At 43.5% G+C, this 25,734-nt stretch overlaps 2 protein-coding genes and 1 pseudogene across 2 annotated transcripts in view; 2 read left to right on the top strand and 1 right to left on the bottom strand.

Annotated features, from left to right (window-relative positions):
* The first annotated feature begins 5,702 nt into the window (after positions 1-5,702).
* LOC108533254 (exosome complex component RRP4 pseudogene) lies at positions 5,703-6,699 on the top strand (annotated as a pseudogene).
* A 3,349-nt stretch (positions 6,700-10,048) lies between these two features.
* On the bottom strand, positions 10,049-23,211 carry TRMT6 (tRNA methyltransferase 6 non-catalytic subunit). The gene is made up of 11 exons (XM_017877743.1): positions 22,931-23,211; positions 18,488-18,615; positions 16,898-17,007; positions 16,253-16,344; positions 16,038-16,121; positions 15,649-15,773; positions 14,507-14,880; positions 14,050-14,120; positions 13,347-13,449; positions 13,157-13,243; positions 10,049-10,935 (listed from the first exon to the last, which is right to left on the bottom strand). Exons 1-11 carry the CDS (start codon positions 23,056-23,058, stop codon positions 10,744-10,746), a joined length of 1,494 nt encoding a protein of 497 aa, XP_017733232.1. The 5' UTR covers positions 23,059-23,211; the 3' UTR covers positions 10,049-10,743.
* A 62-nt stretch (positions 23,212-23,273) lies between these two features.
* MCM8 (minichromosome maintenance 8 homologous recombination repair factor) overlaps positions 23,274-25,734 on the top strand; it is a 44,727-nt gene continuing 42,266 nt past the window's right edge. Inside the window, 3 exon segments of the mRNA XM_017877715.1 lie at positions 23,274-23,676; positions 24,654-24,806; positions 25,071-25,175. Of these exon segments, the coding sequence (XP_017733204.1) occupies positions 24,659-24,806; positions 25,071-25,175 (253 nt within the window). The 5' untranslated portion in view covers positions 23,274-23,676; positions 24,654-24,658.

The raw sequence follows: 25,734 nt of genomic DNA, 5'->3' as shown, positions 1-25,734 counted from the left end.
CTTGTAGCAGCAGATCTCCCACTGCCACCTCCGTCTGCACGTGGGTGCTCTCTCCCTGTGAGTCTGTCTCTTAACCTGGTGTTCTTCACCAGGACACCAGTCATACTGAATTAAGGGCCCATCCTACTCCAGTATGATCTCATCTTAACTAATTACATCTGCAACCACCCTGTTTTCAAATCAGGTCACATTTACATGTATTAGGGGGTGAGACTTCAACATATTTTTTTCTGGGGACACAATTCAACTCACAATAAAGCAGGCCAGCACCCACTCCCCTCAGGTGGACAGACCCTGAGGCACATATTCTGCACTGCCTCCCAGACTTCCTCCGTGGATCATGCCTAGGTGTCACAGCAGTGACCTGCCTGATAATGCAGCCTTTATTGGCTGCCTTTACCTTTTCCACTGCCCACTGGTGACCCTACTGGTGTTTCCTGGGATCACCTTTCACATAAACTGCTTCTCAAATACTTGTCTCAGGGTTTGCTTCTGGGGGACCATGATCTAAGAAACCATCCAAAGTCAAGGCTTATATTATGACAAATAATATACCTGCAGTTGCAACCCCTTGTCTTAACATATCCTGATACAAGATACTGGGAAATGCTCAACATGTACTCACAGGCACAGAGTACAGTGTCTCTGCCTTTTTTCCTATTGCAGCCCAGCAGAAAACAAAATACTTTCCTAAAGAGAGATTGGGGGGCCCAAGGTGAAAAGTGATTTACTCACTGGAGGGGAGAAAACAAAACCCAGCAATGCACTAAATGCCAGCCTGGCCAATCACACACACACACACATAGAGACACACACACACAGAGACACACACACACTGGGCACTGCTCACGAGGAAAGCTGCTGGAAGTTGGAGTGCAATGCAGTATGGCACCCCCCAGCTTCCCCCTGGCATCCACCTTGTTGAGGCTTTGCACATTAGAACATCTTTTCATTTTAGTTTGCAAACACCCCAGGGGAGGGAAACATGAAGATGTAGATGATCTATTAAGGATGAAGGAGACATCCAAGAGAATCCCACCCAATATGTGCTGCTCAGATGGTGCAATTAGGATCTCTGGGGATGCCACCATTTCTTCAGGAAGAAGTCAAGAACTATCTAGGCCACTGCTTTTCCCACTTTTAATCAAAATAATTTATGTTCATTGTAAAAACATTAAGTAGTCCTGAAAGGCTTATAATGAGGATTATGGGTTGAATTTTGTCCCCAAAATGAAGAAGTCCTAACTGCTGGCACCCACGAATCTGACCTTATTTGGAAATAGGGTCTCTGCAGTTAACATGGGGTCATTAGAGTGGGCCCGTTTATAGTATCATTGGTGTCCTTACAAGAAGACGGAAATTCAGAGACAAAAACACACACGGAGGAGAATACCATGTGGAGAGAGAGGCAAAGATTGGAGCTATGCCTCTTCAAGCCAAGAAATGCCTGGATTATTAGACACTGGAAGGGTCAAGGAAGGATTCTGCCCTAGAATTGTCAGAGGGAACACTGCCCCTGCCAACAACTCGATTTCAGACTTCTGGCCTCCATATATGCAATAGAATACTTTTCTGTTGTTCTAAGCCACTCAGCTTGTGGTACATTGTTATGGCAGCCCTAGGTATCTAATACAATGAGAAACAATGGCCTCAGTGGCCCATCCTCCAAATCCTTGTGCAGATGCAGCCACCTGTAATTTAAATTTTAGATTTCTTTTCTTATGTGAATTATTAATTGCCATGATTTCTAATATCATGACAAGTTTATTGAGAAGGAGTTATAACACAGAGACGGGACAGGAGGAGAGAAAGGGTCCTATTATTACATAATGAAAATACACACCATGCCACTGTAAAACATAGTATAATCAGGAGGCCGGTTGGGTGGCTCACCACTGTAATCCTAGCACTTTGGGAGGCTGAGGCGCGCAGATCACCTGAGGTCAGGAGTTGGAGACCAGCCTGGTCAACATGGTGAAACCCTGTCTCTACTAAAAATACAAAAAATAGCCGGCATGGTGGCAGTTGCCTGTAATCTCAGCTACTCGGGAGACTGAGGCAGGAGAATCACTTGAACCCAGGAGGTGGAGGTTGCAGTGAGCCGAGATCACGCCACTGCACTCCAGCCTGGGCAACAAGAGTGAAACTCCATCTCAAACAAACAAACAAACACATAATATAATCAGGAGATTTCAGGTGCGGAAATAATTAATTAATTGCAGTAATTACAATTCTGCAGTCCAGGATCCTGACACTCACATGCACGACAGGCCTCACTGAGAAAGTATCTATTGATGCAAGACCTAAAGAAAGGGTGTGAACCATGTGGACACTTGGGGGAAGGACATTTCAGGCAGAGGGAATAGTAGGTGCAAAGGCCCTGGCTTGGGAATGTGTTTGGCATGTTTGAAGAAGAACAAGAGGCCAGAGTAGGAGACTGTCGTAGGAGGTGAGCTTAGAGAGGCAGCAGGGGCCAAGTCACACAGGGCTCTCTGTAGGTCCTGGTAAGGACTTTTGCTTTTGCGATTGGAGAGTTCTCAACAGATGACTGATAGGATTTGCTTTATGTTTATAACAACACTGGCTTCTGGGTTGAGAGATGGCTGTAGGGGAAGTGAAGGCAGAAACACAAAACCAATAAGGAGGGCACTGTAATGACCTTGGTGGGTCATTGTGATGGCAGGGTCCAAGATCGTGGCACTGGGAATGGGGAGAAGTGGTAGAATTCTAAATCTGTTCTGGAAACAGAGCTGACAGGTAGGGCTACTGGTTTTGGTGTGGCATGAGGAAGCGAGAGGAGAATACCAAAGCTTTAGGCCTGAGCACCTGGGAAAACAGATGGGGAGACTGCAGGAGGGACTGGTTTGGGAGGGGGAGAGATGGGGAGCTCAGATATGAACTTGTGAAGTTTGAGACGTGAATAGATACCCAGCAGAGGTGTTGAGCTGGGTATATGAGCCAGTGCTGGAGGAAAAGGCCTGTGTTGAAGACTGCACGTAGGAGTCATCAGCATAGAGATGGTATTTAAAGCCTTAAAACTGGGTGAGATCACCTAGAGTTATATAAATGAGTCAAAGATGGCCTCTGTGTATTGGCTCATAGATTGTTTATTATTTCTTCATTCCAGGCTAACACTGATTACTCCAGAAGCCAAACTCAAATTCTTACACGTCCAATTATTTTAAACAAATTTTAGGCCAATTTTTAGCCATTCAGGGCCTTCCCGCTACATACCCAGTGAAACTATACCCAGCATCTGTTGGCCATTGATAACATAGAGACTTGTGGTTATGAGACCTCAAGTGCGGTGGCTCACATCTGTAATCCCAGTACTTTGGGAGGCCGAGACAGGCAGATTGCTTGAGCTCAGGAGTTCGAGACTGGCCTGGGCAACATAACGAAACCCTGTCTCTACTAAAAATACAAAAATTAGTTATGTGTGGTGGCATGTGCCTGTAATCACAGCTACATGGGAGACTGAGGTGGGAGGATCACTTGAGCCTGGGAGGTGGAGGCTGCAGTGAGCTGAGATCCTGCCACTGATCTCCAGCCTGGGTGGCAGAGTGAGACTCTGTCTCAGAAAAATAAAGCCAAAACAAAAACACAAACCTCAAGCCATCCCTGCCCTTCAGAGCTCTCTGACTCAGAGACTCCTCGTTGTGCTGCTGTGCACCACCACCTGGACACAAAAGCCTTGTTTCTGAACCTCCCCTCCCTCGGGGGTATCCTTGCCTTTCCTCCTCTCCTTCTGAGTAGTAATACATGTAGTGTGGTCTTTGGACAGACTCTTGCTGTAAGGGACATCCCTCTACCCCTACGCAAAACTGTCCGAGTGTCACCATCACCCAATAAAATATGTGTGTGCTACTGCCATCTCATGGTCACTCTTTGATTAGTCCCCAAATCCCTTGAACACCCTAGGGAGTGAGTGTAGACAAGAAAAGGAAGAAGTGCAAGTGCTGAGTCCTGAGGCATGCCAACGTTTAGAAGTTTCAGAGATGAGGAGGAACCAGTAAGAGAGATACAGAAAGAAAGGCCAGAGAGGTAGGAGGGAAACCAGGAGAAAGTGGTATTCTAGAAGCCAAGTAAGGAAAAGCTGGGCAAGGACAGGGATGGACAGTGTCAGACACTGCTGATGGGTTCAGCGGACCGAGAAGGAGCTCTGGATGTCACACTACTGTCCATCGTTGCTTGCTGCTCACACCAAACCTGCTTCCCACTGTGGCTGCTCCAAAGTGCTGCTCTCCTGTTTCCACTTGTGCCGCAGTGCGTCTCATCACACCACTGAAATCAGTGATCAGCAAAGTTTTTCACAAAGGCCCAGAGAGCATATGTTTTAGGCTTTGAGACCGTATGGGCTCTATCACAATTATTCAACTTTGCCACAGTGTGAAAGCAGCCATCGACAATATATAAACAAATTAAGAGTGGTTGCGTTCCAATAAAACTTTAGTTTGAATTTCATGTAATTTTCCCAAGTCACACATTTATTTTATTTTTTATTTTATTTTTTTACTTTTCCACTTCAACCACTTAAAAATGTAAAAATCTTTTGTCACAGGCCATATAAAAAAACTTGTAGTGGGCCAGATTTGCTGCATCCTGATTTAAATTAATCATATTCTCTCTTATTTTTATCTCCTTTCTTGAATCTGTCACCATATGACTTTTATTTATTTATTTATTTATGAATGACAGAGTCTCACTCTGATGCCCAGGCTGGAATGCAGTGGCGTGATCTCGGCTCACTGCAACCTCCACCTCCTAGATTCAAGTGATTCTCTTGCCTCAGCCTCCCAAGTAGCTGGGATTATAGGCGCCCACCACCAGGCCCGGCTAATTTTTGTATTTTAGTAGAGATGGGGTTTCACCATGTTGGCCAGGCTGGTCTCAAACTCCTGACCTCAAGTGATCCACTCCCCTTGGCCACCCAAAGGGCTGGGATTACAGGCATGAGCCACCAAGTCTGGTTTATATAATTTAATTATTTAATTTAATCTAATTTATAGCTCCTATTTTGTGTCACTCACAGGTGACAGGAGAGAACTAAGATAGGTCACTTTACCCACTTGAGCATTTGATTGAGGAAAAGTATTCCCAAAAGGCAAAAGAACGCCTGCTATCATTTCTTCTGGATTAATTTCTCTACTTTTTGAAGTTTGTTGGCTTAGAATTATGACACTATGTAGACCAAACATTCAACAGATTGACCTACCCCTCTTTCAAAACAAAATATCCATAGCACCTTGTTACCTGTCAAAGCAAAAATGAAATATCAAAATCTTTCCAGTCGTGTTTTAATGACATCTCAGCTAAAAGTAAAAACAAAAAACCCAGGTTATTTATTTTATTTTTTGTGAGATGGAGTCTCGCTGTTTCGCCCAGGCTGGAGTGCAGTGGCTGGATCTCAGCTCACTGCAAGCTCTGCCTCCCGGGTTCACGCCATTCTCCTGCCTCAGCCTCCCGAGTAGCTGGGACTACAAGCGCCCGCCACGTCGCCCAGCTAGTTTTTCGTATTTTTTAGTAAAGACGGGGTTTCACCGTGTTAGCCAGGATGGTCTCAATCTTCTGACCTCGTGATCCACCCGTCTCGGCCTCCCAAAGTGCTGGGACTACAGGCTTGAGCCATCGCGCCCGGCCAAAAAACCCAGGTTAGTAATAGACCTGTAAAAAGGCCTCCCAAGATTGGCACCAAGAGGGCGATGGAAATGAGGCTTCCAGTGGCTTGCAAGCCTCTTAGCGAGAGACTGGGTCGAGACACTAAGAAACATCTAGTGGTGCCGGGGGACACAGTCACTACAGACACGGGATTCATGCGGGGCCATGGAATGTATATGGGAGAAGAGAAGCTCATCGTATCTGTTGCCGGCTCTGCGGAGATAAGTTGATCTGTGTGAAAGCTTTGAAAACCAGATACATTGGTGAAGCAGGAGACATTGTAGTAGGAAGAATCACAGAGGTTCAACAGAAGAGGTGGAAGGTGGAGACCAACTCCAGGCTAGATTCGGTCCTGCTGTTCTCGTCCATGAACCTTCCTGGAGGAGAGCTGAAGAGAAGATCTGCAGAAGATGAGCTTGCAATGACAGGTTTCTTACAGGAAGGGGAACTTATCAGTGCTGAGGTCCAGGCAGTGTTCTCTGATGGAGCTGTCTCTCTGCACACGAGGAGCCTGAAATATGGAAAACTAGGTCAGGGGGTTTTGGTCCAGGTGTCCCCCTCCCTGGTGAAACAGCAGAAGACCCACTTTCATGATTTGCCATGTGGTGCCTCAGTGGTTCTTGTTAACAATGGCTTCATCTGGATCTACCCAACACCTGAGCACAAAGAAGAGGAAGCACGGGGCTTCATTGCAAACCTGGAGCCTGTCTCTCTTGCTGATGGAGAAGTGATATCCCGGCTTCGGAACTGCATCATCTCGCTGGTAACTCAGAGGATGATGCTGTATGATACCAGCATCCTGTACTGCTATGAAGCATCCCTTCCACATCAGATCAAAGACATCTTAAAGCCAGAAATAATGGAGGAGATTGTGATGGAAACATGCCAGAGGCTTTTAGAACAGGAGGGATAAGGAGGTACTCCAGAAAGACAGGACTGTGGACCTTGCAGGAGTGAAGACTGTGATGTGTGGTCCCCATATGTGGCTCAGCGAAGACTCGAGAGATCATTACTTTGTCTGCATTGACAGACCTGTGACTGCCTCCAGCCCACAGGCCTGCTTTCTCCTGTCCTAACACCAAGCCTGGGTGGCAGATGAACAGTGCTCCCTTGGGTTGCCGGCTGAGTCTCAGCATTAGGGAATAGTTTCAGGTCTTTCAAAGTGCACAGTGTTCCAGTCGAATGGACTCCCATCCTGGAATAATACGGAGAATCCTTTGTCTTCCACTCACTGTCATTCACAAGGCACAGTGCCCCATGAAATTGCCCCAATAGAAAACATGGCATCCCTAACCCCCAAATGGTCTGTTTTGGCCTCCATTCCTATATACTTTAAATGACTGAGAGTGCAGCTGGTAAAGTTGGAAGAATAAAGTTAACCAAGCAGGCCAGGTGCGGTGGCTCACGCCTGTAATCCCAGCAATTTGGGAGGCCGAGGCAGGCAGATCACGAGGTCAGGAGATCGAGACCATCCTGGCTAACACGGTGAAACCCCGTCTCTACTAAAAATACAAAAAACTAGCCGGGCGAGGTGGTGGATGCCTGTAGTCCCAGCTACTTGGGAGGCTGAGGCAGGAGGATGGCCTAAACCCAGGAGGCGGAGCTTGCAGTGAGCCGAGATCCGGCCACTGCACTCCAGCCTGGGTGACAGAGTGAGACTCCGTCTCAAAAAAAAAAAAAAAAAAAAAAAAAAAACAAAGAATTAGCCAGGTGTGGTGCGCACCTGTGGTCCCAGCTGCTCGGGAGGCTGAGGCAGGTGAGTAGCTTGAACCTGGGAGGCGGAGGTTGCAGTGAGCTGAAATCACGTACCGCACTCCAGCCTTGGTGACAGAGTGAGACTGTTTGAAAAAAAAAAAAAAATTCCTTATAGCCATAGATGCGATTATGTCCACACCAGTCTGCCTTAATCTGTCCGGCTTGGAGGGTGACTTGTAAGATGCTGAATTATTCATAATAGAGTGAATGTTCTGGGTCCATGTACTCTGATAAACATGAAGAAAATAAACTAAGAAAAATGGGGGAAAAAAAGAAAAAAGGCCTCCCAAAAGGAATGGGTAGAGTATGATATTCATTTCCTATGCTTCAAAGATTTTGCCGTTCCTCATAAACACTCAAATAGCTGTGGGTGCCTAGTAAATGTTAATAAGGTAGTTAAAAGGTTACTAGTTGCTTTTTAAGTATCTATTCAGGGACTTACCTCTCTCGCCATCTGACCTGTGCGACATAGTTAAGTTCAAAGAAAATCTATAATCCTTTTTACAAAAATTAATACTAGCCTAGAGGCAACGTTATATTTCAAGTAAAGTTATTAGATATACTCTGTTCCTTTCCAGCACTGCACCTAAATGCATTACAAAACCCAGATAAAGCGAATCTTGATCATGGATTTTTAGGACATGCGTTTTAGTATTTAGTATAGTTCTTGCAATATTTACAACCAACACTTTAAAACAACACGCAAACATTCCATTTTTTTTTTTTTCGAAGCTTCACTATGTATTGAGAAAAGCCTGTATTTTGGGCTTTTCAATATACAACCAGTGCATGAATGATGCTCGGTATTTGCTTCATACAATTTTAGTGTGCCTTTAAGCTAAACACAGCCCTGTGATGGGTGCCATGCTATATTGCCAAGTACCCTAGTCCAATGGAGGGAGGCACAGGATGGATGTTACAAAATGACTTTTGTCTTTGACTTTTTGATTGCCATTCAAGTGCTATTCTACATAACTCTGCTGGGTGGCTGGATGTCCAAAAATCATGAAATGATCCATTCATCTGCTCCAAAGGTGAATGTCCATTTTAAACACAAGACAAAAACATCCTGGATTTAGCTGTACCCATGATGTGCGTGCACACAGTAGTGGTTCCCAATGGGCCGTTCCTGGACCGACAGCACCAACATCACCTGGAAACTACTTGAAATGCAAATACTCTGCCCACTCCACAAGTACTGAAATCTTATCCTGTGGGCTGGAGGGTTCAACGGCCTCTGCTTCCCAAAGCCCTCCAGGGGATTCTAAGTTTTCCAATGCTAAGTTTGCAAACCACAGAATTAAATCATTTCTACTCAGATGAAGTAAACTATATGAACGAAAAAAAATACAGATTAACTTATGCTGTTGGCATTGGTAAAATCAGTTCACAAAGTAACATGAGAATGCAGGGCCTTGGTAGCTCAGACCCCAGACCCCTTACTCCGGGAACTCAGAGAAAAGATTTACGGAGTGGAATGCAACTTGCAAACCAGTAACCAGGAGACTGGCCACTACTGATTCTAATCTATGCACACAGTTTTCTGTTCTCCTTGTTCAAACTTGACTATATGTGTGTGACAACAGCTTGCAACATGTTCCATGAGGTGCCAATCCAGGAATGTCCTCTACAATAGACAGACCATATGTCACAATCGGCCGAAAGCCAACATGACATCACTGACTGCATCACTGTCAGATGACTCACAGTAGGAAACATTTTTATTCTTATTTATTTTTTGAGACAGAGTTTTGCTTTTGTCACCCAGTCTGGAGTGCAATGGCGTGATCTCGGCTCACTGCAACCTCCGTCTCCTGGGTTCAAGTGGTTCTCCTGCCTCAGCCTCCCGAGTAGCTGGGATGACAGGCGTTAGCCACCATGCATGGCTAATTTTTGAATTTTTAGTAGAGATGGGGTTTCAACATGTTTGTCTGGCTGGCCTTGAACTCCTGACCTTGGGTGATCCACCTGCCTGGGCCTCCCAAAGTGTTAGGATTACAGGTATTAGCTACTGTGCCTGGCCAACATTTTTATTGAATAGCAATTAGGATAAAGGACTCAAAATTGTACTTGGTAATCACATTGGCCATTATCAAAATAGCACATGCTATTTGGAAAAAAAATTCTTTTTTTCTGAGATGTTGCTTGCTGTATGATATACACCAATTCTATGATGACAGGAGCAACACAAACGATGACCATGTTCCAGTGAGCAAGACTCAATCTCTCAAATGACCAAGAGCCTTGGCTGATTCTAAACATTTTCTTTCCTACAGCATATGATCAAATGATTAGAGTTTTTCAGAGCATAGAAAGGGTAACCATCTAATCACGCCAGAGTTCTTCAGCATTGATAATCATCAAGAAAGGCACTTTAGGGACATTTGACAAGGAATGACACTAATACGATGAGAACTGGTCTACGTTCTGCACAAAATTCTGATATAGTTCAAATAGATTGCATGCTCTGTCTCCACGTGTACATATACATTCATACAGGTGGTACAATCTATGTCTCCACATGTATATGTATATATCTATGTATATACAAATATATGTGGGTATGTATACCAATATCTATATACATATACGTGTGTGTGCGTAAATGTGTATCCATAAGACCACAGAGGGGGGAAAAGACATTTGTTTCCTTTAATTGAATAGTACACAAAAATTCTAGTCACTTTATTTAGAACAAAGAATAAGAGTATTGGCAAACTAATGCAAAAAAGTACCCTACTAAACCTTTCTATGCACAAAAAAGAGCAGTAAAATAAATACTCAGAACTTTCCCAGGTTGTCAACTATTAAAATAAAACCTTAGCATTTCAAAAAAGCTTATTCCACTGCAGGAAAGAGGGTGGACATTTTTGGTACCATAATAAATCACACACTCACACATCCATATTGCTTAGGTTGAAGAGAACGGAATGAACAGAGGAAATTTCTTCCACGAATTACCCTCCTTTCGGTACCCGCCATGTTTTAGTTACGTTGTATTATTCCACTTAGCTTAAAATATAAAGTCTTGTAGAAACACATTTTTAGGATGTTGAAGTTCTCAAGATATTTGCACAGAATATTTAGAAGTACTTAGAGGAGTTTTGTTAAATGCAGTTGGTCATACTACATATACCACAGTCGCAGTTTTGACAGACCAAGCGCATCTGTGTCAGAAACAGACAAAAGACTTACTCCTCCTTCCCAGAAACGGGTATATAGACATGTTCTTATTCTTGGGATATGAAAAAACAAGTAGTAATGGCATTTAAAGTTTAATTACTAACTGTATAATGCCTGAGAACAAAATTCAGAGCAATTCTCAAAGGGTTAAGAGTCAGACTCTGGGCATTTCCGTTTTTTCGCTGCAGGCTCCTCAGTCTCCTGTGATTCTAAAGTGCTTGCATTGGATTTGAGTCTGGTGTCTGCTTTAAGGTTCTCCATGGCAACGGTGAAGCCGGAGAGAAGGTAACCCCCACCTCCACTCATCAGCAGTTTAGGATGACTTCGATCTGGCAAAACCTAATCAAGACAGAAAAGACATCCAAGCTTTCCCAAGACAATAAAGTCCATCCGAACAACACAATATACCAAAAATCAGAATTTAAACAACACAGGTTCTCTTGATGATTTAAATGGACCAGTTTCTTTCTTTCTTTCTTTCTTTTTAAGAGCCAGGGTCTCACTCTGTTCCTCAGGCTGGAGTGCAGTAGTGAGATTTTGGCTCACTGTAACCTCGAACTCCTGGCCTCAAGTGAACCTCCCTCCTTGGCTTTCCAAAGTGCTGGGATTACAGACATGAGCCACGGCACCAGGCTTTAAATGGACGAACTTCTAAGGAACTCATTTCTTCACATTACAAGGCAGAGAAAAGTGCAGAAATTGGTTTAATTGATTTTCTTTTGAAAAGTAAAACTGGCCAGGCGTGGTGGCTCATGCCTGTAATCCTAGCACTTTGGGAGGCTGAGGCAGGCGGATCACAAGGTCAGGAGTTTGAGATCAGCCTGGTCAACATGATGAAACCCTGTCTCTTCTAAAAATACAAAAATTAGCCAGGCGTGGTGGCACACGCCTGTAATGCCAGCTACTCAGGAGGCTGAGGCAGGAGAATTGCTTGAACCCGGAAGGCAGAGGTTGCAGTGAGCCAAGATAGTGCCACTGTACTCCAGCCTGGGCGACAGAGTGAGACTCTGTTTCAAAAAAAAAAAAAACAAAACTGAAGCAGTTTTCAGTTCAGCCTAGGTTTCTCTAGAAACTTAAGCATGTTTCTGGTGGAGAATGGGTAATGGTCTGGGCAGTACCCTAGAACTGTGCATACAGCTTTCTTTCTCTTGGCTTCAGGAAGCTTCATGGCCAATAATAGAGCCTAGGTCTATGGAGAAGTTGCTACTGAATGTACTACACTCCAAACCTCCCTCCCTCGCTACCCTGTTAACTTTGCCAAGGCAACTTCTCTCCTCTTTCTCCTGTAACCTTAGCTAAGTAAGACAACCTCTACAAAGGGTAGGGTTACCCAGGCTCAATAGCATCCCCACTACATTAGGATAAGACACCAAGCAATGAGACAGGGCCTATGGCAGCATGGAGGTGCTCCCCTCAGATCTCCCTTCATAAAGGAACTGGCTGCGAGGCATTCAGGCAGTAGAACGTCTCCAGCTGCTGCTCCTTTGGGATCCACTACAGCATTCATGCTGAGGGAGGCCATGGGTTGCTCCCAGTCAGTAACTGAGCATGGGTACCAGGGCTGGAGCCTTTCTGCTTAACACAGGGCTCCTTGAATGGCGATCTTTGCACCTGAGCTCGCCATCAGCCTCATGGAAACTTTCTCAGAGCAGCACTGCAGGCTCTTCCTCCCGTCCTCCTTTCTCTACCAGCTCCGTGCCCAGGCATCAACCTGCACTACCGATCTTGCTCCCTCTCCCCTTATCTCTCTAAGGCATTTCCTTCAATACATCTCTTACACTTCGACTTCCATCTTAGCATATGTCTTCCAGAAGACCTGAACTGACACAGAGGCCACCAGCAAATCCTGAAAACTTGCCGCAAAAACATCCTGGCAGAGGAAAGGGACAGTTTCTCATCCACCTGGGAATTTTGCTACTATCAATTATATCATCCACAGTGATATCGAGGCCTTGGGGAAATAAGAACCATAGGGGTTTGCATTTTAAATGCCTTCAGGGCAGAGTTACAGAGTAATATATTCTGACATAACAAGAGAAAAAAAGGGTCAGAAAAAGTAAGGGGCACATTCTCAGAGTAACAGCCACGAGACATCTTCATCTCTGTAGACAGAAACCGAGATATCTCTACTTTTATTTTGTTTTTGAGACAGGGTCTTACTCTGTCACCCAGGCTGGAGTGCAGTGGTGGGATCTCGGCTTACTGCAGCCTCGACCTCCCGGGTTCAAGCAATCTTTCCACCTCAGCTCCTGAGCAGCTGGAACTACAGGCACCTGCCACCATGCTCGACTAATTTTTATATTTTTTGTAGATACAGTCATGCCCAGACAATTTATATATATATATTTTTCATAGAGATAGGGTTTCACCATGTTGCCCAGGCTGGTATTAAACTCCTGGACTCAAGCGATCTGCCTGCCTTGGCCTCCCAAAGTGCTGGGATTACAGGCATAAGTCGCTGTGCCTGGCTGAGATAACTCTATTTAATGACTTCTAGTACTACTGCAAGGACAGTCAAGTCTCGGGAGCGCAGCTCTTGACTGGCTGTAAGAACACGTACCTGGTAATTTCTGAGCCAGGTCTCAGACAGCCTGAGGTTGATGACCCCTCCCCTCTCCCGCAGCTTTGTGTAGCATTCCAACAGAGGCTGCAGGCAAAAACAGAATTCCGTTAAGAGCTACTTCCTGGGATGCAGTTTAGGAATCAACATTCAGACATAAGAATTCCTGCCCATTCCATTCCAGTATTACCTCTTTGTACTGACAGTAGACCACAAATGGCCTTGAAGGGGCCACGAAGTCCAGCAAAGACAGCAGCAGAGGAGTGGGGTGGAAACGACTAGCTACAATTAAACTGTAAAGAAAATGTCAGACAAATTATTTCTCTCCCAAAGTGGAGCACAGGTTTTAAAATGCATTTAAAATGATCAAGTATTTAATGTGCATGACTCACACAAAGAAGAGATTTAAATATAACATTCTAGAAATCCAAAACAGAATACAATCATGAGCTACTTCTTTCTAGGAAACACAAACTGGGTTAGAAGCTCTTGCAGTGCTTGGCAACTCTAAGTGGCATTTAATGACATTCTTGATTTTTAAAAAAAAAAATCACCTGGAAACAAATCCAACACTGCATATGCTGCTTTGTGGACATTTGTTATAGCCTGTATTGCAGCATTTGAGTGCTCCATCCCCTGTGCCTAGTAAGACCACAAAGCCTGTTTTGATGCACTGTGATGGAAAAGGTTCAATTTCTTCTGAAATCCTGAAACCAGCATCATTAATTCCCCACCCCTGCTAGCCTCAGCCTCCTTTCTTTAAAAAAAAACCCCAAGACAAAATCCTCATCTCAGGTCCCACTAGAATGAAAGCAGACAAGAAGGGAATGCCAATCTGTCTGAAGCAGAGCCCACATGTGCGGAGGAGTCTCCCGCTGCTTCCATCAACGCACCCATCCGCATTTCTTTCACTCAGCAGAGCGGCAGCCTCTAAATGTCTTTTCCTCTGCTCTTCTTGTCTCCTCTGTTTTCCTGAATCTTCAAAAGAAAAAGAAGAAACCAATGTACTGGGGTCAGTCAAATTTATGGAAATGCTCTGGTCTGTCAAAACATTTCAACAATATTTATCAACCTGGACTAAACCAATAGAAGGAGGTTGTTTATAAGGAAGCTGAAAAAACACAAGAAAGCCTACATACTACAAAAACCATTATTAAGCTATCCATGCAATGCTTCTGTATCCTAAAGCTCCACCCCAAAGACTGAAATCACACGCTTGTGTACATGTACACACACTCGTTCTCTGTTTTGATAGTTATCATCTTGGGAGCTAATACACTAAAGGCAAACCAAATCTCATGACTTAACTGAAGTTAACTGAGGGCCTGAGATTACGGGGGTGGTGGGGACTCTTGGCATCCTTACATAATCTTTTTTGCTTCCTCTCTCTTTAGGCCCCTTATGTTCTGGATCTTGAGAAATGGTTTCCATTGTTTCCTGGTCTTCTGGGTGGTTGCTCTCTGGGGCCTCTGCCATGCTATCTTCATTCTCTTGTTCAGAAGCCTGTTTTTCCTCCAGCGTGCCATTACTTTCTTCAACCAAAGCACTGTCTTTTGGCTCTGAAGATAACATCTCGGCAGAAAATGTTCCATGTAGAAGACTGTCCACTTTGTTGAGGGGGAATTCATAAAGACCATTGAGAAAAGATTTGGGAAATCCAAAACATGCTGTTGCTGCCCGAACAGGTCCACCTCCAGGGTATAGCTGAATAATGGAGCCAAAACCTGAACAGATAAAAGAAACAAACATCTGCCCGTGGAGTGACGCTAGACTATGCAAACCCTCAGTGAGTCCTCCACAGTAATGAGACTGAAGGTCTTTCTATTAATACTTTATTCACAGGCTGAAGAATGGTACAGCTCCTCAGGGTGTCTGTTTGGAGTCTATGAGTATTACCAGTGGAGGTAATATAATTCTAAAGCAGATAGCAGGAAGTCTCAAAGAAGCTTATCCCCACTTGATACTACTGTAAAACCCTGTGTCTGCAAATTTGGTTGTTACATGATTGGTGATTGACTCTGCTTCCCCTCACTCCAATCCTCATATGGAGCAGTTACAGGTTCTTGTCTTCTATGTGGTCAGAAAAGAAACAGACAAATCAGGCTGTGCTGTATTCTTCCAGAGAGAATACATGTGTAGTAATCTTCCCACTCACTCCCTTCAATTTAGGCCCAATGAAATGAGCACTATCTACCCAGTTTACTAAAATCATTGTCCTGAAAGCCCTAGCAAGCCACAGGTTCCAGCAGCATGCCCACTGACAGTGAAGCTAGAAAGGACAATTGCCATGGGTCAGGGGTAGCCATGGGTGGGGTGCTGGGTGATGGAGACTGCCTAAGAAGGTCCCCAGGCTAGGAGCTGTGCAGGTTCACCCAAGTCACTTCGTTAACCCCGAAGTAATTCAATCTGGCTTTCCATGAGTTTACATTTTTGGACCGCCTTTACTCACAACAGGGTGGAGTTTTGTTAAAAATGGAAATATTAAGTCTTACCTCCCATTCGTTCCATCATTGCACCCAGCACCAAGCCTGCACACGTTTCCATCACAATCATTTTGTTGCCAGCACGGATATTTCCCAACGTCAACATCTGGGCTAGTGTATCGTATCTCATGTGGCTAAAGTAAAGACAATAATTCATTCATTTTTAGCTAAGTGAAGCCTACTATTTTAATCATCATTTTTCAAGTTTTGTTTGCTTTATGAAAATTATGTTGATAAGATTATTGATTGCTTTGGAGGCGACAGTAAAAGGACTTACAATTTATGAGGTAGGAGGATACTTTATGCAGGTGAGCAAGTTTTTTCATTTTACTTAAAATCATGACTTTCTTAAAGACATATTTCCCCCAATTATACTTTTGAAAGGAAACAAAGCGTACTTAATTTTTCCAGGTTCTCTTGCATAATACATAATTGAAAGAATACGGGTGGATGGCTTCACAACAGTAATGATGGCTTCATATCTGGGGGAAGAAAAAACAGAACACTGACTTGAAAAAATGACTTAAAATATTTTATTTGTAATAAAATAAATGTTTTATAAACATATAAAAAAGTTTAATATTATCAGCTTTTGAAAACAGAAACTACTTACTTTTTTTTCTTCTTTTTAATATATTTATCTTGAGCAAATTCTGTCTTGTCTCGGAATGTTGTACTATTTTCAATTAACTGCTGAACTATTTCCTATAAGAAAAGGAGCAAGTAGATTTTCTGAAACTTTACTTTCACAAAACAAGTAACTTCCAAAGGCTTCTTACCCAAGAATGGATCCAATGGTCTGATTCTCCAATCCCTTTTCCACAGAAGTCCAAATAGATGAACTTTGTATTTCTATACTCTATTTGGAATTTATAATAAAATACAAGTACTTTATAACTCCATTTAAACCAACGTAAAAGAACAGAGATATCCAATAAAGGAAGAAGAGAGGTAAAGGAAACTAATTTCTGAAGACACTGGCTGAAAACATTACTGAAAATGAACAAAGTTAAATCCTGATATGCACTGTTATTACATTCTCTACCACTAATATTAGTAATTAGTGGTAGAGAATGTAATAACTTATATTCCTGTATGTAAGACATAAAATCTTTGAAATGTTGAGTTACACGTACATTTCAACCTATTTCTATCAAAGCTATAACTTTTTTTTTTTAAACTTAGGTACAGTCTGCTTTAAAACCAGTTTCCTAAATGCCAAACAGACAAAACAAAACTAAAATCCTTTGAATATTACCTCTCCTTTAATGCCCTTGTCCTTCAAAGCTTTTATGTCATCTTGAGTAAGTTTCTGAGATTTCCCATCATCAACTATATTTCGATTATCAGTGCCCGCTTCTTTAGTCTCTAAGGAAAGAAATTGCTCTATTGACATTTATGGTCTGAAATTATTTGACACTTTCTTTTTTGAGTTCATATCCACATCCAGTCCATCAGCCACTGAAGTCTGGCCTCCCAGCTGCACTGCTCCCATCACACCATCCTTTCCTGCCAAAACTACTCCAAGCCTCTAAGTCATCTTCCCACTCCCAGTCTTGCCCCCCTACTATCCACCTGGATGCCAGAGTGCTCTCTGTTTAAATGCAATTTGACTTACCTATCCCATGTTTAAAATCATACAGTGGCTTCCCATAGCAATGAGAATACATTCCAAAGATGACCTGCAAGGCCATCATTGATCTGGCCCCTGCCTATTGTTCCTGGCCTGATCTCTTGACACCTTAGCTTCAGTCACAATGGCCTTCTTTCTGTTCCTTGAACACACCCAGCAAGGTACCACAGCAGGCTTTTGGCACCTGCTGCTTCCTCTGCCTGGAAGGTTCTATGACAGATGTCTGAGTGGCTGGATCCTTTCTATCACTTGAGGCTGAGCTCATTCTCTTGCTTTACCAAATTAGCACATGCCCCTGCTTTATTATCTTCATAGCATGTGTCACTTCACCATAAGAAATCATGCTGTTTGCTTGTCTACTTGATTATTTTTGGTGTTGAACTGGTAAGTACATTTTATATAACAGTCTATCTTATGAACTGCTATAACTGCAGTGCCAAATTATACCTGGCATATATTTGGTGCTTAGTAAAAATATGGATATTAATTTAAATGTATCTAAATAACTGGTTTGACTCGAAAAACCTTAATAGTATTTATTTAACTTCAAATAATTACTTGTGTTTTAATTAATAAGATATTCTCAATGTTCATTTTAATAAATATTTAATTTTAATTAATAACAGCTTTTGGACAAGAGGTTAAGAAATAACCTACGCATTAAATATGTTTATGACCCAGTTTTACATATATAAGGATGTAAGACTCACAGAACTCAAGTAAGTTGCCCAATGGTACAAGGCGAGTGATGAAGGTAGAAATTGAACTTAGTTGGATCCAAAACCAGACCTCTTAACCTCTGCACCATACACTAACCACCTTACAGCTGTTACATAACTTCTGGGCACTGAAAGAACTTTACACATCACACATCTATGTTCTTGCAATGACACAGGAACGACCCATAGGATTAAATGCCTGGTCCAAGGTCAGAGAACTCCACATATGTTCTTGCAATGATGCAGCAACGACTCATAGGATTAAATGCCTGGCCTAAGAGCAGAGAACCACTTAATGGTGGGCTGGAGACAGAATCCAGGTTATCTCAGGACCAAAGGTAGTACCTGCTTCACTCCACTAAGCTGCAGTTCTTAGATTATGAGTTAAGATTTCTTTTGGGGTAGCATTGTCTAGCACTTGGGAATTAGGTGGAGGTTGAGATGTTTCTGACTAGTCAGTTGGACAGCATCTATTTCACGCATCCAAAATGTGCACCTGCAGTAGGCTCTTCCCTCTTCTTCTTGGGCTGTAGACTTCCTCCACTGGTCACTTCAAATGTGGTTCCATAACTATGGCCAATGACGTTATCCAGGTAGAACCACTGTTTTTCGAAAGTTACTTTTCTAGGGAAAAAAAGCAATCAATTAACTGAATATCTTTTGTTTTCAGTACAGAAAAGACGTGTTCACTACAGTTTATTTCAAAAGTGGTCTCCACAATGGAGGCTCAGCAGCATTCTCTCTGAACATAAAGCAACAAAGGAACTAGGGAGAACCTGGTTGGGATAGAGATATAAAATTAATGAATAAGCCACAAAAACACTGAATTTTGGAAAGCGGAAGCAAAGACAGAAGACATTCCTCTTCTGCTGCACTGGGCTGACCCCAGTTTGCACGTCTACCAGAATGTCCAAACTCGCAGGCTCTGCAGATAGCCTGAATGGTAGACAGGATCCCCAAGATTGCCAGGCCTGGACATACACTGTGACAACTCTTGCAACTTACCCCAGAAAATCTCAAAATTGAACAATCATTGAAGTAACAAGGATTTAACAAATTTCCTGGGCTTGGTCTGATTGGCCACTTTATTTGAAAATTATCTAATAAAAGCAAATTATACTTGCAAATTAACACTGACAATCTACACACTTGGAAATGGAGCCTAACACTGACAATGCTCTACTGAGGACCAGGCAACTTGAGGTTTTCCTATGACACAGATTTTTTATCTTATTGCAATTTAAAAGGGAAATCCCACAGGAACACAATCTTTTCTTCTCAAAAGAAGAAAACTAACATTTACTGAGTGTCAATCAGGGGCTAGGCAGTGTGTGCTAGGTGTGATTCACACTTTTTGATTTAATTCTCATGGTAATTCTGGGACATAGCTCTTTCCAGAAGAGCAATCCGAGGCCCAGGGAGAAGTATCTTGTCCAAGATTCACAGTTGCAAGGCGTTGTTGGAGCTGGGATTCAAATCCAAATCTGTGTCTAAACCCAAGCCTCATTCTTTCCACTATACCACATGGTCTACTCCAGCAAAGACCTAAGGACCTTAGAAAGCCCACCTAGCTTCAGGACATGGCCCATGTGCACAGAACACTGAATTCTGGGAATCATGTAGTGGTTAATTCTGTTTGTGCCCCATCCCACTCCTTCTCTTCCTCTCTCTGTGCCACCAGGAAGCTGACTATGACAGAATATACTGCCACATCACCCACGCTTCCGTGTCAGAGGCTTATTATTGCTGGTCTCTGGCTGTATCACCTTTATTGGTTCCCTAAATCCTGCCTGCCACACTTTTGCGTCACATCTTCATTAAAGCTTACTCAAACCATCTGAGAGAAATCCTGTAAGATCATAAGTGATTCAGATATGGCCAATTCTTGTTATTTGCTGGGTCCCTAGATACTTACATACGACAGAATGTAACAGACACTCAAAATATTTGCTAACGTAAACCTCCTCAGATGTTGCAATTCAGCTCAGCCCAGATGTGCACCCCTACCCTCATCCTTCAGTCACCTAGGTGCTACTGAAACACCGGATCTGGCCAGGTGTGGTGGGTCACACTTGTAATCCCAGAACTGTGGGAGGCCGAGACGGGTGGGTCACTTGAGTCCAGGAGTTTGAGACCAACCTGGCTGACGGGAAAAACTCCGTCTCTACAAAAAATGCAAAAATCAGCTGGGTGTAGCAGCATACACTTGTAATCCCAGCTACTCAGGAGGTTGAGGCAGGAGTGTCACTTGGGTTCAGGAGTTTCTCTACAAAAAGTACACAAATTAGTTGCTGAGGAGGTTGAGGTGGAAGGATTGCTTGAGGTGGAAGGATTGCTTGAGCCCAAGAGGCAGCGGTTGCAGTGAGCCAAGATCACACCACTACACTCTAGCCTGGGTGACCGAGTGAGATCTCGTCTTAAAAAACAAACAAACAAACAAACAAACAAACAAACAAACCAAACAAAAACACTGGGTCTGAGATAGGTGGGTTTACCTCTCTGCAAGCCTATGTGATATACAGAGGGGATGATGAGTGTCACTTAAAACTGGCTGGTTTGACAGGTCAGGTCACGGCCCCTTGTCAGGAATGTGCGGCTCAGTAAGAGGGATGAGGAGGCCACGTCTTCACTGGGAAGGAGTAAGATTTGCAGAGTCTACTTTTCTGAGAGCCTGGACTGTTTTTTGCCCAATCAGATGAGTGTAGCCCCAAGGGTGATGAGGGAGTCTGACCTGGGATGCAGTTGAGCTTAGAGAGTCATTTGCTAAATAAAATGGAAACTGCCACTATGACTTCTGCGAAGAAGAGGGCCTGATGAAAAGTATTTCCAAACAAATGTTCAGGGCAGTGGTCCCCAACCCTTTTGGCACCACAAAAGGGGAAGGTCAGACGCACTGGTTCATGCCTGTAATCCCAGCACTCTGGGAGGCCGAGGTGGCCAGAATTACTTGAGCCCAGGAATTGGAGACTAGCTTAGATAACATAGTGAAACTCTATCTCTACAAACAAAATTAATTAATTAGTTTAAAAAAGAAAAAAAAGAAAAAGAATTTAAAAATAGTTAAAGGTTGGTGCAGGAATGAACATTTCCGGACTAAAAAAAAAAACACACCCCTCATAAAAGAAACTTTTTTTCTTTACTAAATTAGTGCCTGTGCAAAAAGCTTGGTTATCACCAGCTTAGTGCTCTGGAGACGTGTTTCTTCACTATTTTATGATGCCTGTTTCACCTTAGATACCAATTAACAGTTTGCTTAAACCAGGAGTAAATGAGTTCATCTGAAGTAAGTACTTATCAGAAATTCCAAATCTCATACTTCCTAGTCTGCAGAAAGCTGTTCTCCTGACATTGCATTCAACTTATCTCTGTCAAAAGGAATACAATAACCTAGCTCAAAAGAAACTGTGGCCGGGCGTTGTGGCTCACATCTGTAATCCCAGCACTTTGGGAGGCCGAGGCAGGTGGATCACCTGAGGTCAGGAGTTTGAAATCAGCCTGGCCAACATGGTGAAACTCCGTCTCTACTAAAAATACAAAAAAACAAAAAAAAAAACTTAGCCGGGCACGGTGGCGGGGGCCTGTAATCCCAGCTACCTGGGAGGCTGAGGCAGGAGAATCACTTGAACCCAGGAGGCAGAGGTTGCAGTGAACCGAGATCACACCATTGCACTCCAGCCTGGGTGACAACAGCGAAACTCCTTCTCCAAAAAAAAAAAAAAAAAAGAAAAGAAAACAGAAGAAGAAACTGGTTAGCCAGGTGTTGTGGCTCCTGCCTATAATCCCAGCACTTTGGGAGGGTGAGCGGATCACTTCAGGTCAAGAGTTCGAGACCAGCATGGCTAACATGGTGAAACTCTGTCTCTGCTAAAAATACAAAAATTAGCCGGGCGTGATGGTGCCTGAGTCCCAGCCACTAGGGAGGCTGAGGCAGGAGAATTGCTTGAACCCGGGAAGCAGAGGCTGCAATGAGCCAAGACTGCACTACTGCACTCCAGTCCGGGTGACAGAGTGAGACTCCGTCTCAAAAACAAAAAAAAACTGTAGTTATATTTCTCAGATAAATTAATCCAAATATCCCAATAAATTTTCACCATTAATAAGCTCTTAGGACTTAGCAACCTCACCAGTCCTTCCAGAAAGTTTTCAAAATCCCACTTCTCTACTATTATAAAACAGTGATACTAGTCAGCAGGTGCACAAACCAAACCTAATTTCGAGTTCTGAGGCCTTGAGCAAATTGCTTTTTAGCAATTTTCCCAGCTTTGAATCCTTTGGTGAGTAAAACGAGGGAAACTCAAAGCAATTCCACACTCTACGGTGAATTGTCTCTTTCATCTATTCTGTGTATCCTCTTTGGATAGAGAAGAGGATGGAAAGCCAGACTAGGTAGGAGAGGTTTCATTTTTTTGTGGGATAGACCCTGACTGAAGGATTAGGGAGGAAGGAGGATCTATGGTGGGAAAAAAGGGGGAACCTGAAGGAGACTCTGGGAGACAAGGATGAGGTCCCAGAGTGAAGAAAGGAGGGAGTGTCTGTGGAAAGACAGTGAAGATCCCAAGGTCCTAGGGAAAGAACTTCAGGACAGGTGATTAGGGGTGTGGAGAGGGAGACTTTGGCACCCTAGGGCCAAGAATGGAATTCTGGGGAAGGAACCCTGTGGAAAGACTGAAAAGGATGCTGAAGGTGGACAGCCAGGTATGAAACCATGGAGGGGGCTCTGGGAAAACAGGAAGGTTAGGGGAGATTATGAGGTTCGAGGACGGGATCGTGGTGGAAAAGCCTTCTGTGACAGAAAGATCTGAGGAGACGAGGGCGGGGAATGGGGACCGAGAGAGCCAAGAACTGCACCCTGGCGGAAGAGGTCTGTGGAGAGACCTGGAGGGAAGGGGTATTTACAAGGTGGGGGCGGGAGACCCCTAAAGTCAGCGATCTGACTTACTTTCTCCGCTGGACTTGCACTGCTTTAAACACATCTTCACGTTTCAGCACCACGAAGTCACCGTCGCGGATGCGATGGTCTCCGGGATGCTGTGCCTGTGGGCTCGGCTGCTCCCCTGAGCCTTCCATGACGCTCAGCCGGTCGCCGTTCTCCACGGCGTCTCGCCCCTCCTCCTCGGTTGTAGCCACCGCCACCCTCACTTCCCACAACCTGGCGCACTAGGAGCCCGCCGACCAGCACCGCCCCCACGTGTTACACGCCGCTTCCGCTTTCCGGTCCAGACCTCAAGACCGCTTCCGGGAGCCTCTCGGCTTCCGTCTGGCCAAACTCCTTGATTGGCTGCACTCCGCCCCGCCCCTCCCGTCTTGCCGCTTCTTTGAGCGGAAGTTGGATCATTGAAGCGCCAAAAAAGAATTTAGTGGAACACTTGATTTTCGCTTGAGGCACGATTGCGGCGCTGTACGCTTCAGACACCTTCTGGAAGCTGCGGTGGGGGAACTGAGTTTCCCGAGCCGTTGAGAAAGATGGGATTCAGCACCGCGCGGGGACCACTGGAAAGCTGCGGCTGAAGAGAACCGCAGACTTGGCAGGAGCCGCCTGAGGAGCTCAGATCTCGGAGACTCTTAGTCCGGTGGTGCTTCTCTGCGGGACAAGGGGAGGGAGAATCCGGCGGGACAGATCTGCGCGTATCCTGGAGCCGGCCCAGTTGTGAACTAGGAGAGGTTTGGGACCTCTGTCCCAGGCAAGTAAGAACTTAGCCTTAGGAGACGTAAATAAAGTAGTAAAGAAGCACAACTACCCAACTGTTATTTTTCACTCGTTCTCCGCCCTACCTCTTACGTGTTTTGAATTTGTTACAATTCTCAGCGTATTGTCTCGTTTGAGTAGGGTATGGCACGCAGCGTTGTTGAAGGAGCGCCTCAGCTTGGGAGTCTGAAAGTTTTATCCCTGTACTGTCAACAGACAACTTTGATCTTGATCAGTTTGCTTAATTTCTTTGAGCATCAGTTTCATAATGCGTAATGCCTAGTTAATTATCGGAGCCCTGTCATGCCGTTAAATCGTGAACTTCATAGTTACTAACTTGTTTTATTAACTAAACCCCTTTTAAGTAAGGATTTGGATAGGTTATTTTATAATGAATTGCACTGCAGTGTACAGGTATATCTTTATTGTGTACTTAGGATATGAATCATTTTTAAGTAGACTTGTATTTTAAAAGAACGGTTTTGGATTTACAGAAAATTGCACAAAATTGGATGTGACACTGCAGGATTGACTGTAAGAAGCTATGATGATGTATCCCTAGTGTCTCACAGGCCAGAATTAGGTTCATCCTGTCCTGCCCTGTAATAATAAGTCTCAAATACTGCAGATAAGTTTTCATAGAGTTAATTACCTGTCCTATTTTCACTTCTGTGATAGGTACTTCTTGTAAACAGGTACAGTACCTGTCCTTATTTTTAACCTATGAGCGTCTAGTATACCTAAGCCATATTTAATAGTTATTAAACTATTATGGTATACCTTAAAAAGCGATAGAGATTAGAAACTTAACTGCAGAATATTTGGTCTTGTATCATAGGTGCACAACTTTGCAAGCCTGTTTGCTAGTCTTGAACCTAGAATACATTAATTTTTCCTTTTTTATTACATTAATACATTTTTAGGAGCACTTTTCCTTATAGTTTTGGTGAAGACCTTTTTAATATCTGTCTTTTAGGAGAGATGAATGGAGAGTATAGAGGCAGAGGATTTGGACGAGGAAGATTTCAAAGCTGGAAAAGAGGAAGAGGTGGCGGGAACTTCTCAGGAAAATGGAGAGGAAGAGGACACAGACCTGATCTGAGTAAAACCACAGGAAAACATACTTCTGGTAGGTGAGGTCAATGATTGATCAATTTTTTTCACTTAATGAAGGAAGCTATTCGTGTCTATCATACAAGGCGGCTTATCTCATACTTCGGTTTGTCTTTTATTTCATGCTACTCCTTAGTAAGTATTTGAACATCGACGTCCCAGATTCTTACTAAAACCTCTAATTGGGATATTCTATTAATGAGAGTCTCATTTGGAAAGAGAAGCACATTGGAAAAATGTTCACTCTGTTTCTACTAACCTAGTATTTTATTTTTTTCAGAACAAACCCCGCAGTCTTTGCTTTCAACAAAGACCCCACAGTCAATGCAGTCAACATTGGATCGGCTCATACCATATAAAGGCTGGAAGCTTTATTTCTCTGAAGGTAGGGTTTAAAAAGTGCTAAAAAGCACCATAAATCATATTTTCTTAATTTGTCTTTGGATGCTATATCTTGTATTACTGTAAATCACTTACTAACATATACCTGCTTTAATCTTTGTTCACCCAAACAATTAAATGATGTTTATGTTTCAAAAGCATTTTAGACTCTGTATCAGTCAGGAAAGCAGAAACCATACGGATATTTCAAAAAGGGGACTTAATACAAGAAATTGGATACAAAAATGGAAGACTGAAAGAGTAGAAAGGAAATATTGAGGTAACCCCCCAGAAAGTAGTAACTTGAGGAAGCAGCAACCATCCTTATAACTAAGAGAATAAAAGAAGTTCTGAGGTTACCAGAATGTGGGAATTCAAAGGTTGGAGAGGTCACAGCATAGCTGTTATTTTGACTTTTGAGGGGCATCCTACAAACCTATGCTTAGACTTCTGAAGGCTACCTTACAGAGCTGTATTCAGACCACTAAGGCAAATGAAGCTGCTTGCCACTGGTAACTGAGGGGGCATGACTCAGTGGTGCTTGGAACTGGAGGCTAGCACTA

Source organism: Rhinopithecus bieti, unplaced genomic scaffold, assembly GCF_001698545.2.
Source record: "Rhinopithecus bieti isolate Rb0 unplaced genomic scaffold, ASM169854v2 scaffold_65, whole genome shotgun sequence".
NCBI lineage: Eukaryota > Metazoa > Chordata > Mammalia > Primates > Cercopithecidae > Rhinopithecus > Rhinopithecus bieti.
This window is presented reverse-complemented; position numbering and strand designations above follow the sequence as displayed.